General features: G+C 47.0%; 1 protein-coding gene across 4 annotated transcripts; it reads right to left on the bottom strand.

Annotated features, from left to right (window-relative positions):
• Nucleotides 1-400: 400 nt before the first annotated feature.
• ncoa6 (nuclear receptor coactivator 6) lies at nt 401-17,147 on the bottom strand. 4 transcript variants are annotated; one of them, XM_072696372.1, is made up of 16 exons: nt 17,055-17,147; nt 14,818-15,089; nt 14,235-14,390; nt 13,066-13,188; nt 12,771-12,890; nt 11,837-12,673; nt 11,590-11,733; nt 10,331-11,509; nt 10,000-10,162; nt 9,593-9,714; nt 5,891-9,361; nt 5,732-5,782; nt 3,237-3,267; nt 2,805-2,846; nt 2,290-2,441; nt 401-783 (listed from the first exon to the last, which is right to left on the bottom strand). In XM_072696372.1, the coding sequence occupies exons 2-16, from the start codon at nt 15,071-15,073 to the stop codon at nt 731-733; spliced, it is 6,900 nt and encodes a 2,299-aa protein (XP_072552473.1). In that variant the 5' UTR covers nt 15,074-15,089; nt 17,055-17,147; the 3' UTR covers nt 401-730. The 4 variants fall into 4 exon arrangements, with proteins under 4 accessions (XP_072552473.1, XP_072552470.1, XP_072552471.1 ...); XM_072696369.1 differs by having other exon boundaries at nt 10,000-11,509; XM_072696370.1 differs by having other exon boundaries at nt 5,732-5,779; nt 10,000-11,509.
• Nucleotides 17,148-17,656: the final 509 nt, after the last annotated feature.

The following is a 17,656-nucleotide window of genomic DNA, read 5'->3' as shown; positions in this document are numbered from 1 at the left end:
TTTGCACTTTTCTCCAGCTGGCTGCTATTCTTTACATCCTATCAGAATAAATATATAAATATATAAATATATATATATGCGCCACTAAGAAGTGTGTATGCATGTAAGAAAAAACAAAACCACTCATCTCCAGGTGTCATCAGGCGTGAAAGAAGCGACTGCTTGTGAAATCAAGCTTTTATTATTCAATTTCAATTTCAGGATCATATTTGGGATTTCCGTCTGTTGGACAGGGTGGGAGAAGGGGTGGGGGTTTGGGGGGGTGTACAGAAAAATATTTAGCTGCCCATAAAAAAGGAAAGAAGAGAAGAACAGGGTCGATCACACGGAAACCAAATTTACTCAAGTCATAGAAGGGAAGGAGGCGTGTGCACTCAGTTACTGCTCCATGTAAAGAGACGAGAGAAGTAGAAAATTTAATCAGATTCTGCAACATTATTATACAATCAATCAACGTGATTATTCTGTTATCAGGGTTCATGATTAATCCAGCATATAATAAAAACATGACACACACACACACACACACACCTTACACACGTCATACACACGGTTCTAAATAGGATATCACTTTAGTAGCAGGGGACAAAAACATCATTAATTTCTTTTTAAAAACAGGTATCTGTACATGGTTATCACACGCACATGATTAACAGGAGAAACAGCAGATAAAACAGTTCAAATAAGAAAAGCTAATGTACAATTCACAGGTGTGTGTTCAGCTTCATGATCACTTAGACTTCCTTCGCTTTGCCTGGGTGGGACTGGCACCAGTGTTCGATTCTGTAAACAAGAGAACAGGAAGTTTGAGAACAGACGCGTGACAAAAAAACACCAAACAAACAAACCTTTGTGTTTCTGAACATATTTAAAGAGATCTGGAGATCTGATCTACATGTGATCAGCACTGAGAGATGGAGGCCATCTAACTAAATGAACCACACCCAACATTTATCACTCCTTCAGATGTGTAGAGAATCAGAAGCAGCTGCAGATGATCAGAACATGGTTGGAGAGGATTATTCTGGAGGAGTCTGAGGTCTTATTTAAACCTCAGACATTTAGTCTGGTCTGATCTGGATTGATGGTTGAAGTGAGTGAGGGGTGAAGATGATCACCATCATGGCCAGATCCAGAGAGCTCTCTCTCGAAGAGGCCTCCAGAAAGAAGGGTGGAGATGTTGTAGAGGAGTCTGCAGATGGAAGGGGTTTAAACAGATCTCAGAACAGTTAGAGATCAGCCGCTGTTCCACTGTCCACTAAATCATCTACAAGTGGAACAGCTGACCAACATGGCCAGATCAGGACATCCCCTAGCAGGTAGATCTCGCCCCACGGTTGATGTAAATGTACAGCATCCATCATCAGAAGCTTGGTTTTAATGGGAGGTCTGCCAGGGGGAATTCCCTGCTGTTCCAGATGTTCTGGACCTTTAGGCAAACTTTAGTCTTGCACTGATGACTGTATTTTTAAATAAAGGAAGCTGATCTAATATCAGAAGGAATTATCTCTATAAAATAAAATCTTGAAAGAATTAAAATTCTTTTCTGTGGCATTTTTCTAGTGTTTATATTTACAATATTTCTTAAATTTCCACAAAGAATCATACGATTCCCATTAAAGTGTGACATCCACAAACTTTTCAGAAGTGTGCAGATTTCACAGTTGGGTGCTGCTGCCTGCCTACCCCCTGGTTCGGGCTCTCCCACTGTGTTACATCGCCAATATTTGCCATAATCCCCCTAAACCCTGTTCCTCCTTCTCTCACTTTCCCATGTGCTTAGATCTTCTATTACGACTGTTCAGTCCTGGTACTGCTCAACCCGGCTCTCCACCACCCTGCTGTGGGTCCTCACGTCGATTCATTTCCACTGTTCTAGATACTGCATAGCAACAAAGCGATGTGGGGGAAGAGTGCCATCTACCCACCCCAGGTAGATGTGCTTTTGTGCTCTCAATAACTAGCAGCATGACAGGGATTCGAACCAGCGATCATGGTGACAACCAGCCTTGTTGTAGACCAGAGGAGGATGGGTTCCCCTTTTGAGTCCTGGTTCCTTTTGAGTCTTCTTCAACCCAGTTTGAGGATTTTTTTTGCTTAAGAGAGGCTCAGGCTCAGGCCTGGATCTCTAAAGCTGTTTTGCGACTAATTTGTCACCACAAAGAAAAAAAGTTCTATCCGAATGAATCTGAACTGCACTGTAAAAAGGTTTAGTAGGTCTGAGGAAACCAAAAACAACAAACGCAGCTTCAGCTGCACCATGTTTGGACCATCTACCTCCATGCTTACCTGCAGCTTTCCCTGCGTTGGAAGATGCTGACCCAGGTCTGACTGCCCTTTTTCTCTGACCGTTGTCAGACATCTCCTCCTCAGGGTCCTTCTCTGCCCGAGAGCTCCGTCGACTGGGGCCTTTCGCCTTCTCGGCGGTGGCCCTTGTATCCCTGAAAGATCAGACAGTTGTGGGGCAAGGGGCAACACATACGCAATGGGCGAATTTGTGGAAGAGCTATCAAACAAGCAGGTGTTTAGGTACAGTTATGCTTTGTAAATGCTTGTGTGGTACATTCCAGGTCTCTCTCAGGTATCACAGCCAAGCTCCATCTCATCATCAGTGTGAACGGTCCTCTGACAGGGTTACGCCAGAGCTATGGACCTCTTTACAACTGAGGAACTGCCGTTTGCTGTTTTTCCTCATCTACCACAGATCACGTCCGTCCTTTTCACGACCACATTTTTACTAAACTGGTCACGCTGCCCCATGCACACACCCGTGCAGGGAATCTACAGGTCTGGTATATACATACCTTGGGACTAAGTCGACGGGCGTCTTTCTTTTCTTTGCCCATCTGTCATAGAAGTGGAAAAACAGCGGTAAACTGCTTTGACGCTGAACAACAATGTTTCTTTTCCTTCATTCCCCAAATTTGAGTTATGATTTGGTCAGAAAATTCTCTCAATGATCGAGACGCCAACGTTAGTGATTCCCATGAAATCAGCTCATACCACTAAGCCAATCAAAGTGAGTAGTAGGTTAATTCAAAATTAAATAATGTAAAAAATAAAATAATAATAATAATGACAACAATTACAAAAAAGGGATTTGATATTAGACATAAAAACTCAAATGTGAAATGTGATTGCTATTGCACAACAGACACACATAATGGACATGACAATGGAAGGTTAACACCTTACAAACTGTAATATTCAACTCAATGAACTGGATTTTGTCTTACCCCTGCTCTGCCACAGAGGGAGCTGCCTCTCCTTAAAGGGAACACAACACAGATTAGTGGCTTGAGACACCATACAGTCAGAGCTAAACTAAACCATGGGCTTGATCTGTGGTCTATCTGGGTGGTATCAGGGCTGCACGATACTAAAAATATTTTAGCGCTCTGCACTGACTGGGGTCAATCTACTAAACAGTTTATATTAATAATCTGTAATTAATTCTGATTAATCACAAGTTAAAATGCTAGCTTACATTTTTGGGCAGGAGAATAAATAAATAAATAAATAAATAAATAAATAAATAATGTGCCTAATAAATTGTCTCAAGGGATCCAGTTTTTTTTGTTTTTTTTCAGCCGTGAACACGACGAAGCGCTAATGGAGAAAAAAGGATGATCAGTCATTGGGCTGGATTATGCGAAGAGCTAAGAGAGGAGCAGCAGTGTGTGTGTGTGTGTGTGTGAAAAAAATGAGAGTAGCGTCACTGTTAGCTAAAAGCGCTAATACGTCACTAGGCTCTGTAAAGAGAGAGACCCACAGGAGGAAGTTGGGGCCAAACTTGATACTATGCAAGATGATTTATTTGCATTAATAAAAGATTAACAAGTTAAAGTTTGCAGATTAGATCTGCACTAATTAGGATATAAAAAAAATACTGGATTCGGGGGCCATGGGTGGTCCAGCGGACCAATCGCTGTCACTATAATCAGAGGATCAGGGGAACAGGCTGGAGAGAGGGCTGGCGGTCACTGGCGGAGTCCGGGGGCGTTGCATTGGTAGAGGTTCAAAAAAATGAGCAGCTTGACTGTGCAAGCATAGGAGGGGGCAATTGGCGGTCCAAATTTGGGTGAAAAATGTATAAAAACAAACAAACAAAAACTGGATTTACCCTTAAGTCAATGATCCAACAGATCATAATTAATAATGCAGATCAGAGGATTTTTATTTTATTATTATTTTTTTTAATCAATCAAGTTGATGATGCATGATGTATATGGTTTAATCCGCCTTGCGTGACACTAGGGATGCACCGATCCGGCTTTTTATCGATACCGATACAGATACATAAACTTTGCATACCGATCCAATACCACTGTTGAAGTAATAAACCGTACACCTCACCATGTGGGAGAGAGAGACTTACGGCATCAGGATTGACTTAAACATTACTTTACTAACTTTTTAAAACAAAATATAACAAATTAACACACAGATATAAATGTACTAAACTGCTATTTCTTTGTCACTAAAACAAACAATCGTGCAGGAGCTTGATGCAGCATCAAAATCCAAAATAAAAAAAGGATTCAAACTTCTTAAAATATATGAAAATTAGGGCTGTCGATAATAATCGCATTGACGCAAATTCTATTTGGCCCTGCGAGTCATCTGTAGTTCATGTTGAGACTTGAGTAGGGGAGCAGGTAAACGATGGAGTGATGGAGAATGGTCGGGAAGTTTAATTTCAGGACGGCTCAATGGACAAAACAAAGGCCGTCAGGCAGAGTTTAGCCATCGTCCCGCCTGAAAAACCGAACGTCAACAGGATTCACGAGGTATATGAACCGGAGAGGGAAAACTAGCTCAGGATTCGGAACACAGCCACTAATATTGTTCCTACGAGTGATTATTGGACAGCAATAGGTAACGAGTTACAGCTCATTATATAGATAAAGAGTGGCGACTTCATTCACATGCTTTAATGTGACCGGTCATGTACGGTCATCGTGCGGCGACCTGTGCTGAACATTTTATGGATGTGGCAAAGCAGTGGAACATCAAACAGATGTTTAGTGCAAGGAATATGAAAGCAGCTGCCAGACGCCTACCTGGTATAGATAGACAGACTTAACAATTTTCTATAACATTTACACAGATTTTTAAAAATGCGATTAATCGCAATTAACTATATAAAATTCTGAGATTAATCGTGATTATTATTATTTTTTTTATCATTTCACAGCCAAAACTGAAAATAAGTAGCTTCACTTCATCAAACACACAAACAGGAATCAATCTTATTTTTCTAACATTAAAAAATAATGTTATAAACAATTTTGTTATAAATAATTAATGTTAAATTAATAATGTTATAAATAATTGTTTTTTACAGTAATTAACAATAAAATCTAGCAGCTGAACCTGAGAATAAATTAAAGTAACTTACAAGCAGTAATCAAAAACTGCAAACATGGAAACATATAGTGAAGTCTCTCCAACACCGACCAATTAAAGTGAAAAGATCGGTTTCATGGATCGGCCTAATTATCCGATACCCAATCCAGCTAATTTAGTTAATATCGGCCCCGATATCCGATCCTAATATCGTATCGGTGCACCTCTACGTGACCCTGCACATGCTGCAATGTGACTACTGTGCATGTGCACATTGCAATGACGATGCTGAAACGATATACCGTGCAGCCCTAGTTGGTCTAATATCCAATTAAAGAAATATAAGCTGCAAGAGTACGGAGATATAGGACAGGCTCATTACCAGGTTGGTCACCCAAACGCTGTTCCTCCTGTGCGACATCTGGCTGAGCTGCTGAGAGATTAGAAACACACCATCATTAACCAGAGAAAACAGAGCATGCAGTGAACCATACTAAAGCCCTTCTCGGTTAGCTGAACATGGGCAGGTAGAGTGAAATACCTGAGAGACTCCCAGAGGCATCTGCAGCAGGTTGCCCAGTTTGTGCTGGACCGGGCAAGCCAGTCTCCATTCCTGTACTAGGCTGCTGTTCCACAGCTGGGAGCGGTGATGACGACGACACTACTGGGACAGAAGCAGGGGGAGGAAGCGATGGCGCAGGCATGGTAGTGGATGGGGAACTGGTAACAGGACTGGCCAGAGGTACTACGGTGGGACTGGGGGTGGCTGCAGGAGGGTTAGTTGCAGGGCTAGAGGAGGAAACTGGTGTAGGAACCGGTGCAGGTGCAGAGGAGGAAACCGGGGGTAGTGGTGCTAATGGCTGAGGTGCTGCTGGCGCAGCTGAGACAGGTGCGGAAGAGGGCTGGGAACTGGAAAGCATGTCATTTGTAATCACGCGAGGGTTCCCTTGAGGTGGCGCAACGTCTACGGTTTTCCCCGCCTGGCTTATACTATGTCCGTCAGCTTTGTTCAAGACAGGCTGGAGCGGACTGCTGTTCTTGACGGCAGCCGGCGGCGAGAGGGGACTCCTACGGGCAACAGATCCAGTAACTCCTGGACTAGAGCAGGCAGGTGGAGAAGCCTGGTGGAGAGGCTGCTGAAAAGGTGGGGATGTACATGGGGATGAACTAGGCTGGAGAGATGGTTGTCCAACAGGACTCGATTTTGAAGCATCTGAACCGTTGTCCTGCTTGGGAGCTGCAGCAGGGCTTGGCTGTGGAGGTGGCAGCGTAGTACTTGCAGGGGAAGCCTGACTTGCTGGCACTTGCACTTGAATCTGTCCAATCATGGTACGACCCGGCTGACTAGTGGCTATGCTTACAGCAGGAGAATGTGTAGCCATCGAAGCGGACGCAGACGCAGAAACTGCAGCTGCAGCTGAAACGGGAGCGTGGGTGAGCTGAATATTTGCAGACATTTGTATGGGCCCTACCATAGTGACGGGCTGAGACACCACGTTAGTGCTCGACGGTACAGAGGAAGCAGGGACTTGGAAAATAGGGTTGATGAACACGGGCGTTGTGATAAACTGAGGGCGATTCTGAGTGGAGGCGGACTGGCGCACCTCTGGAGGTCTTATGTTTTTGCTGGGGACTGCAAGGACAGTAGAGACGATGTTAGGGGGTACAGCAGATACAGTGCTAGCAGCAGAACTTATGGCATTGGAGGTCACAAAGACCGTTATCTGATTTGGCGGAGTAGGTCCTGACGAGGTGGGTCGCTGCAAGACCGTTTGTGACATACTGGCAATGGGTTTAGTGTTGGGATTTGGGCTCGCAGAAGAACTGGGATGCAAGCCAGCAGTTGAAGTGGTGCTAGAAAGTAAAGCTGGACCTGAACTGATACTTGACACAGCGCAAGATGACTGAAGGTTTGCACTGCTACTCGAAACCAAGTTTGGGCTCGGCATTGACCCGACCTTGGGTTTCTGCTCAGGTTCGTTCCCAGGCAATGAAGGAAGCCCGCTCTCTGTGTTTAGTGGGGTGCCAGGGTTACGCTGACTTTCTTGATCCACTGAAGGTCGAGGGCTCCCTTTTGGCAACAGATCTCCACCCGCTGGGGGCGTGACCTTGGGTGGTTTCATGGGCAAGGATGGTAGGTTTGTATTGTCCAGCAACTGATTGAGGGATGTTGGGGCATCTCTGAAAGCTGGAGAAACTACAGAGCCAGGTTCTTGTTGTGCCGTATTCTGAGGCTGATGCACCTCCTCAGATGGTTGCTCAAGTGCACCACCGGCCTCTTGACCTTTTGGCTCCTGAGACGGCACCCGTGGACTTGCCATTCTGTGAGCAAATGGCTCTCTTGGTGCCTGTACTGTTTGACGCTGCTCTGGTTGTGGTGCCTGCATCTGGCTATCCCTCATCGGCTCCGGATTACTTGGTAGAGTTGGTAGAGGATTCAGACTCTGCTGGGGATCTAGGGTCCCGGCAGATGGCATAGATGCCGTGGGACTTGACAGCACTGAAGAACCGGCCATTACAGCTTGGGAACTTGCCATTTGCTGCTGATGTGAAGGAGAGGTTAGAGAGTTCTTAGTGCCCTTCTGCCTCCCTGGGCTTGGAGTGGCAGCTTTCCTATTTGAGGCAGGGCTAGAGCGCCGACTATTACTGGGACTAGCCCGTTTCGCCTGTACCGCACCAGGCTGTTTTTCTTGCTTCACCCCTGTACTTGCCGTGCTACTACCTGGTGTAAAACCCTGCTGGACATTATTATTATTATTATTGCCGCTAGAGGTATTGTTGTTAGTAAGTGAAGTAAGGCCTGGTGGAGCCTGTCCAATAGCTTTCAGAGTGGTTGGGTTTAGACCCTGCTGATCAAAACCTCGACTCTGATTAAGCTGCCGAGGTGGCAGAGGGATGTTAATCTTAGGGGGGAAAAGACCAGCAATTGATGCATTCAGCCTCTCAGGAGACAGATTAATCTCTGAAGGCTCGGTGCTGGGCGGACGGTTGGTTGGAGTCAGCGGATGGTGGTACGGTCTGGGACTGGCACGGTTTGGTGTCTTAGGGCGGGAGCTCTGGGAAGTTGAAGGGGCAGTGGGAAAGTGAAGATTATGCGAGCTGGCCATTGGTGGAACTTGTTGAGGCTGTTGCTGTGGACTTGCTCCTGGTTGCTGAGGTATGGATGAAGGCACAGACTTCAACAAGTGTGGATTAGGACCTTGGCTGCCAATATTTTGCTGACCGCCGTTTCCTGATTGAGGTGCCATTTCAATTGACGCCCTGTCTTGCAAGTTAGGGGCTCCTGATGTCTCCTCTGGTGGCATTCCTGGGTTCACTTGCCCAACATCTGGATGGGGCATCCTTCTTGCTGGGCCACCCAACTGAGAGTTCACGATGGGCATTCCTCTGGCTTTATCTGGAGAGGGAGGAACACCTCCATGGCCTTGAAGATTGATCATTACCGGCATGTTGCCCTGTTGTGAGACGGGCATTCTCTGTGCAGGATCGTTAGGATTGACGAGACTTCTTTGGGGGTGTCCACCTTGCTGGAGCGGAGGACGATTCTTTGCTTGCTCCTGTTGCATTTTAAGCATCATCATCATATGTTGTTGTTGTTGCTGCTGCTGCTGTTGTTGTTGTTGTTGTTGTTGTTGTGATGTCGGTGGCTGCTGCTGTTGCTGCTGCTGCTGCTGCTGTTGTTGCTGCAGATGCTGTGGTGGCTGCTGTTGCAGCTGCAACTGATGGGGATGAATCTGATGTTGTCCTTGCGAACCTTGTGGTGTTCCAGCTTGACCTGCAGGAATCTGCATACCCTGCATATGCATCTGTTGCTGTTGCATTTGCTGCTGTTGCATTTGTTGTTGTTGCTGCTGCTGCTGTTGCTGCTGCTGTTGATGCATTTGCTGATGCTGTAACTGTTGCTGCTGCAACTGTTGCTGCTGCATTTGCTGCATCTGCTGTTGCTGTTGTGCCATGAACTGAATTGGCATTTGCTGCAATACCCTTTGATCTCCTGACTGGCCGGAGAAGCCTAAGGTGGAAGAAATAAGATATTTACAAGACTTAACAAATGCAATTAAATTTTAGATAGCTTAGTCCAGATTCTTGCTCCAACTCAACTTGCAACCAGTCCATGAGGACAAAGCATTGATGCTTAATCTATCCAATTTATGGATAGATTAAGGTACACACAAATAAACCTTAGTAGGCTAGGCTGAACTGGTTTCAAATTTGGAAGAAAGTGTAAGCTCCTGACGCTCACCTGGGCGGCTAGCGAATTCAGGGAGTTTTGAGGAGCTGGAAGAATCCATGCCGACTCCTTGCTCAGTACCGAGTCCTGGCAAGTCTACGTCGTCCATTCCTTGTGAAACTGAATCTAGACCACTGCAGGAAGGGAAGTCGTGACAATTGATTTGAGAGTGAAGGAACCCAGCATGTAAAAGTAATCACCCATTAAAAGCTCAAGGAGTCAAGGAGGTCCTGAGGTGTACCTCAAAACCACCATGAACTACCTAAAGAGAAACAACTGGAGGTATTGGGATGGCCCTCACAGTGCTCTGACCTAAACATCATAGGAATATTGAACATGTGAACAGACCATGATTGACTGTGCATTAGGATGTCATGTTTGATTAGCTGCGGCTTCTCAATAGATCACTCTGCACTTACCCCATCCCCTCAGCAGACTGCTGTCCTTCTCCTGCTTTGGGTTTCTTCTTACGAGGTGGCTTCTTCTTTTTCGGTTTTGCCTGGTTAACACCAACCCCGCCGGCTCCCTGTTTTCCACCTGGCCCAAACTGGCCGGCAGAAATATCACTCTGCAGAAGATTAACTAACAATGGGCTAGTCAGAGTTACATCTTTACTCACTGGGAAACCGCCAGCTTGCCCACAGGGTCCACCCATTGGCATCTGGCCACTAAACTGAGGATTAAAGGGCATACCATGACCAGGGAAATGGCCATTGCCCACCTGCATGTGTTGAGGTCCTCCCATTATACCTTGCTGCTGCATGTCCGGAAGCATCTGCTGTTGGCTGAGGTCACCTGTGCTCCCACTGCCATCTCCCAGCTGATGTGGGTGTGGCTGGCCAGCCTGCTGTTGCTGCTGTAACTGCTGCATCACATGTTGTTGCTGCTGCTGCTGTTGTTGTTGATGCTGCTGTTGTTGTTGTTGTTGTTGATGCTGCTGCTGCTGTTGTTGTTGCTGCTGCTGCTGCTGTTGTTGTTGTTGTTGTTTCTGCTGAAGCTGCTGCTGCTGAAGCTGCTGCTGCACCAAATGATGTCCTGGAAGCCGCATCTGAGGGCCATGCATGCCTAATGTTTGGTTGGGATTACCATTCATTGGGATCTGTTGGGACTGCGCCATTTGCTGATGCTGTTGTTGTAGCTGTTGCTGTTGTAACTGCTGTTGTTGTGGCTGTTGATGTTGCAGCTGTAGCTGCTGCTGCTGCTGCAACTGCTGTTGCTGCAATTGCTGCTGCTGCAACTGAGCGATTTGCTGCTGTTGCTGTGGAGTCATTTGCTGCTGAGACGGAAACTGAACCATGTTGCCTTGTAAATTAGGCGATGGACCTCGCATCATGGGACCCTGCATGACTCCTGGTTGGCCTTTGGGCCCAAAGGCCTGCTTGTTACCTTGCATCTGGCTGGCTACCATCTGTTCAATCATAACATTTTGCTGTTGTTGCTGTGATGCCACCTGCTGCTGCTGTTGTTGTTGTTGTTGAAGCTGTTGCTGTTGTTGGTGCTGTTGCTGCTGTTGTTGTTGTGGTTGCTGCTGCTGCTGTTGTTGTTGTTGTTGTTGTTGCAGCAGTAATGCTTGGTGCCCTTGTCCTCCACCAAGCTGGCCCTGGCTTTGCATCATCCCTTGCCCTTGTGGAGGCATCATCTGCTTAGGAGGTGTTATCCCTCTCTGCCCTTGATTCATGGGCCGGGAGAGGACAGTCTGCCCCCCTGCCTGAACTTGCACCATTTGACCTTGAGAGGAGGCAGCAGGCTGAGTTGTAAGCTGGGACTGAATGCCCATCATCTGCGTCTGTAGGCCTGTCTGAGGCTGCCCCATACCGCCACCTGAAGTGGCAGGAGGCTGGGGAGCCATTCCACTGTGATGGCCAATTCCACCAGTTTGAATGGAATTGGGTTGCATGTGGTTTGGAGCCGAGACTGAAGGTTGAGCACCTACGACAAATAGGAACAGGATTCAGTCTGGATTTTAACCACCAAGTCCAAATATCACACATTGCATACGAACGCTGTACCTGGGTGTGCCATGCTTTGACTATTCTGAAGCTGAGGGGCACTGCCTGTGGGGGTTCCTGCTCCACTAGCTGTAACCTGTCCTTGCACAAAGTTCTGGCTCACAGGAACATTTGAAAAGCCCATCGGCATCCGTTTCGGTATACCTTTAAAACAGAAAAGGACAAAGTCAGTGTACACCATCGACCTTAACGTCTACCTCAAGAAGCGATGGCATGCACCCTTCGCACATAACTACAGAAAGCCTACCTCCCATCCCGCCTTGCGGAACCTGCCCATGCTGCGGCATGCCAATGAAGCCTGGTTGAACATTGCCCTGCTGGCCCAGCACAGCCCTGCCTGGGGATCCAACTCCCTGTGGGAAACCCTGCGGAGTTGTGGGACGTGGCCCTAGCTGACCTTGGCCCTGTCCGATCATCGGGGGCGTTCCAGGTGAGCCCTGCTGGAATGGTGAGGATGACGATCCAGGGGACTTGGCTGCTAGGCTGCCCTGAGCAGCAGACACAGGAGGTAGGGGAGGAGGTGCCCTTGGTCCCACCACTCCCGCCACTCCCTGCAGACCTTTGGGGGCCTGAGGGGCTGCAAACTGGTTTGCCCCTGCTGGCTGCTGCTGTTGCTGCAATTGTGGCTGAGCCATGGCATTGAAAACCTGCCCAGCCTGCTGACTTCCAAAAGGATATGGAGGCGGCGGATGGTTCGGCGTCTGCACGGATGCCAAGGATGGAGGACGCTGACCCATTTGTGCCTGTGGAGGAGGACCTTTTCTCCAATTTGGACCCATTGAGCCCTGAGCAGGCAAGGAGTTCCAGCCAGCAGGGCCAGGCATCTGGTTAGAAGGGTTGAAGGGTGCTCGAGCACCACCTAACTGAGCTAGCTGAGCTTGCTGTTGTTGTTGATGCTGCTGCTGCTGCTGATGTTGCTGAAGTTGCTGCAAGGCTGCTGGATTGAGCTGCCGATTTGCTTGCATGCCCGGCATGTGGTGACCTTGCGGGCCCATGGAGTTGGGAGGGCCATGGGGAGCCTGTGGATGCTGGAGTTGTTGCTGCTGTTGCAAAGCTAGGCCTGATAGCATGGGATCCATAGAGTCTAAAAAGCAGACGGACACATAAACAAACTGAAAAAAGCTCTGTCCAACACGTTTGTGGTTAGAGGTGACAAGGGAAACTGCTATTGACAAGCTCACCTGTCTGTGGTGGCCTTGGCACTCTTGGGTGCATCTGTCCACTACTGCCAGGCACCATACCCTGCGCAGCCATACCCGGTCCAGGGGGCACCATAGAGGGGTTGTTCATTCGCATTCCACCTTCAACAAAACCACTCTCTTTACATAACTACACAATTATAATGAGCAAAACTTTGGTGTCTGTTTCTAAACAAGCTTTTAAAATGTAGGACCCTCAAGCATCTAAACAGTGAGCAAAATGAACAAGGCCTGTAATAAGAGCCCCCCTATGTGTGCAGGACCTGTGTGAAATTACCAGGGCCTTGTTGCATGGGAAAGCCAACATCCATTCTCATCTGGCCTGGTGCCACCATGGGCCCGTTCACTCGGACCTCTTGACCTCGGTTCTGCCCAACTGCAACATTAATGGGTCCTTCACCTACAAAGACACATTGCAAGCATTTCAGCGGAAGCTTCAAAATGATCAAAAGGTCTTTTTATGAATATAAAAAATAGGGATGCATATTATAATAAAATCCATCCAAAAATGGCCAAAAATAAATAATAATTAAAAAAGCACTTAAGGATTTGAATAATTTATGAATAATTCATATAGAACAGTGATTCTATATGGATTTTGATGACTGAAAGTAACCCAGGGTGGAGTGAGGCCCTCTCTGTAGATGCAGCAAACATGTCGGCTGTGTTAAAGAATATTAAATAGAACTATAAATTACAAAACGAATCTGCTGAATTTATTATTATAAGTTGATAATTTGATTTATACTTATACAAGTCAAATGCTAAAAATGTTCGGTGTTCACTAAATGTTTTAAATTGTAGTTTTATACTGTTGCTTTTCTCTTAAAAAGAGATACTACAGGCTATTTAATTATTTAATTTATGAAATTGTTAAAAACTGCATTTGCTATCAAGTCTTTGTTCAAAAGTAACATTTTTCGGACAGAATTTTAGAGCATTTTGGTGCATCCGTATTAAAACACATACATTTAATTAGCTGTGTCCAATCTGTGCAATCTGTTTGCATGTGATGTGTGTGATAGTGGGGATACGAACTAGGTGTCCCAGACGGCCAGAAGATGCATCTCAAAGCTCCCTTAGTTATAAATACACTGCCTTATGTCTGAAACACGGTTTACTGTTTGATATGATATTGTGCTGGAGAGCATATTTTAAAAATATGAAAATATTAATGTGCAGAGAGGTGCTGCATGCAGGGGGAGTACAGAAACAGCGAAATCTTACCTAGAATTAATGCATATTTCAGATCAATATCAATATTATACAGTTTGCATCATCACATATTCAACTCAGAAGACACGTGTAAGATCACCGGTGGGTTTATACAGTCAATAAAACACATAATTAAATTAAATTCATATAATATATAAAAAATGAAATAATAAATGTGTGTTCCAGGTTTTATTTAACACCACTGTAAACAAAGGCTGGTAAACAGCGCACCTTCTATCTGCACTGAGAGGATCCCCAGGTCCCGGAGCTGCTGCTGGTTGTTTTGAGCCAGGAGGCGGAGTCGCTCGGCAGCTTCTCTGGGGATGTTGAAGGTGACTCTCACGCTGTTCCATGGCTCCACTCGCTGAGGTGCCAGCCTCTCAGGACCTGCAATAAACATACACCATGCAACATTGACGGAGAACACAGGTACAGTCGTGGGCAAAAGTTTGGACACATTTGTTAGGACGCAGGTTTCTAAGTGAACAAATCCACACCTGTAAATAATATTGTTATTGTTTTTACTTCTATTATTTATATTGTGTATATAGAGGTAATCTATCTATCCGAGTGTCTTGCTATCCCTTTTCTGCTGCGACACTGAGAATTTTCCCCACTGTGAGACTAATAAAGGATTATCTTATCTTATCTCTACCCATCTGCTGAATTTCCCAAATGGAAAGTATATGTATAACACCTAAAATCTAACCACAGCTGTTGTACCCTGTCCCACCTTGGATGCAGAACACCTGTTAATTGACCAGGGGTGTCTACACGTGTATCCGAGACCAAAAACAACCCAAAGCTCCCTCACCCAGTGACAGCATCGGGGGCATCTCACTCAGGATGGTGTCGAGCTTCTCCTGAAAGTCAGCATCATCCAAATTTCCTTTAAAAGCCACAAAGATGGTGGCGTCCTCCTCTCCACGTGGACTCAGGGGCCGAGCTGGGCTGCTATTGCCACGATCACTGCAGACGTCATCTCCATCCTCCAACCCGGAGTCGTGCTCGGTGGTTAAACGAACCCCAGGACAGCAGGAGAGCTCGGACAGGTTGGGCTGCTGCGCCATGGCTCTTCGGATGCTCCTGTTAAAAGAAGAGACCGGCCTTTCAGACGTACGACAGAAAGGCCACAGCAGCTCGGTGAACCACTCTGTATAACTGACAAGCAGCTCAGGGCTGGCATCTCCAAACGCAGCTAGATCTACAGTACTATGTATACTGCATGTCCAAAAGTATCCGGACAAGCTTGTAAGCTGCATTACAATGCACTTGTCGCTGACTCAGACTTTCCATAGATCTGTGGGGTCAGTGGGACGCTCCGGGGCACCTATGGTCACTGCGCCCAATGCAAAGTGTGGGCTAGAGGGGTCTGAATGTTGCTGGTCTAATCCCCATCACTGGCATCCACGGCCGAGAAGGCCTTGAGCAAGGCTCCGAACCCTCGACTGCTTCCAGGGTCCTGTGAGGCTCCACAGCAGTTCTCTGGAGCTCCATCCAATACCTTTAGGATGAGCTGGAGATGAGCTGGGGATGGGCTGCAGTGATGGAGCTCCATCCAACACCTTTAGAATGAGCTGGGGATGAGCTGGGGATGGGCTGCAGTGATGGAGCTCCATCCAACACCTTTAGGATGAGCTGGGGATGAGCTGCAGTGATGGAGCTCCATCCAACACCTTTAGGATGAGCTGGGGATGAGCTGGGGATGGGCTGCAGTGATGGAGCTCCATCCAACACCTTTAGGATGAGCTGGGGATGAGCTGCAGTGATGGAGCTCCATCCAACACCTTTAGGATGGGCTGGGGATGGGCTGCAGTGATGGAGCTCCATCCAACACCTTTAGGATGAGCTGGGGATGAGCTGGGGATGGGCTGCAGTGATGGAGCTCCATCCAACACCTTTAGGATGAGCTGGGGATGAGCTGGGGATGGGCTGCAGTGATGGAGCTCCATCCAACACCCTTAGGATGAGCTGGGGATGAGCTGGGGATGGGCTGCAGTGATGGAGCTCCATCCAACACCTTTAGGATGAGCTGGGGATGGGCTGGGGATGGGCTGCAGTGATGGAGCTCCATCCAACACCTTTAGGATGAGCTGGGGATGGGCTGGGGATGGGCTGCAGTGATGGAGCTCCATCCAACACCTTTAGAATGAGCTGTGGATGAGCTGGGGATGGGCTGCAGTGATGGAGCTCCATCCAACACCTTTAGGATGAGCTGGGGATGGGCTGCAGTGATGGAGCTCCATCCAACACCTTTAGGATGAGCTGGGGATGGGCTGCAGTGATGGAGCTCCATCCAACACCTTTGGTACCTGACCTACCTTGTTCTCCTGAGGATGATGTGGATGCAATCATCATCATCATCATCTTCATCAAATCTAGCTAGTGTAAAGCCTTTACAGCAGAGCAGGGATGTGGCTCAACAAACGTTGAATGAACACCCATTAGATGAGAAGGTGTCTACAAACTTTTGGACATCTGTCATGGGGTTTGACAGCTAAACTGGCCACTTCGCAGCACAGGCCAGCCCCGTCCTGAGGGACCAGTGAAGACCAGCAGCATCAGCAGGGTTAAATGAAACATAGGAGGATTTTAATAAGCAGCTAATTTCGACTTTATCAGGGTAATTAGCTCGGCCTGTGTCCTGGGGGAAGCTTTAGCGAGCTTAGCTGCTTCTTCAGCTCTGAAACTAATAGAAAATAAGCGGGTCATAAATATATGGACACTTTCCCAGCAGGTCTGTGCTCGCTGTGCAAGAAGAGGCAGAGGTCCTCGGCCTGATCTAGGAGCCCTGTGCTCGCTGGAAATGTTAATTATGTCTTAATAATTAGTGAGAAGCGAATTAAGCCCGCTAGCGTTGAGCTAGCTAAACAAATAGCATCGGTGGCTAACGGCTAGCAGCTCGGTCATTGAAGCGGCTAACGGCGTTAGCTTAGTGAGGCTAGCTAACCCACTGAAATGTTTCACTCCGCCTTTTAATCCTCATTTCCTCACGTTTGCATTTCAGAAACCGGCCGTATCGATCATATGATCTGCAGTAGAGTGTTTTACCTTAATCAGTCCATTTGGAAAACAGTCCAAATTAATCGTTCTTCTTATTTTAGTGAGCTAACGCGTAAACCGAGCGCGTAGCCAAGCGAAGAGGGGGGGGGTATCCTTAAACAGAGTATACGCGTATTCACGAAGACGTAATACGTCGCTGTCCAGCGTCTACGGGTTAACAGCTACGCTAGAAATGGTCCGTAACTTGCGTAGGGATGTCGAGTATACGCGGCTCTGATTGGCCGCGGGTTTTTCAGGCCGCGTCTCAAATGGCTCAACGGTCACTATATAGGGCACATGCAGGCACAGCAAGGTGAATCTAAAAGGGCAGTTAGGCTGGATCGGAACGTTTGGTTTAAACAGAAAAGGCAATAACATAAAGTCAAGGACGTAATGCACGATTTTTGTGTACAATTTAATAAAAATAAAAAAAATGCAGTTTGTGATCTATCTAGTACACTACATAGGGAGGAGGGAGCCATCGGTGATGCGGCATTGTCGGTGATTTGTGAAGCGGCCTTAGTGACCTCCTTTCGTGAAAGCCGTCCAGCTACGTAGAGTTCGCAAGGGACTACGCGGAATCGTTGGCGGTGTTCCGATTGGCGCATTTG

The sequence above is a fragment of the Salminus brasiliensis genome, chromosome 14 (genome assembly GCF_030463535.1).
Source record: "Salminus brasiliensis chromosome 14, fSalBra1.hap2, whole genome shotgun sequence".
Classification (NCBI taxonomy): Eukaryota; Metazoa; Chordata; class Actinopteri; order Characiformes; family Bryconidae; genus Salminus; species Salminus brasiliensis.
This window is presented reverse-complemented; position numbering and strand designations above follow the sequence as displayed.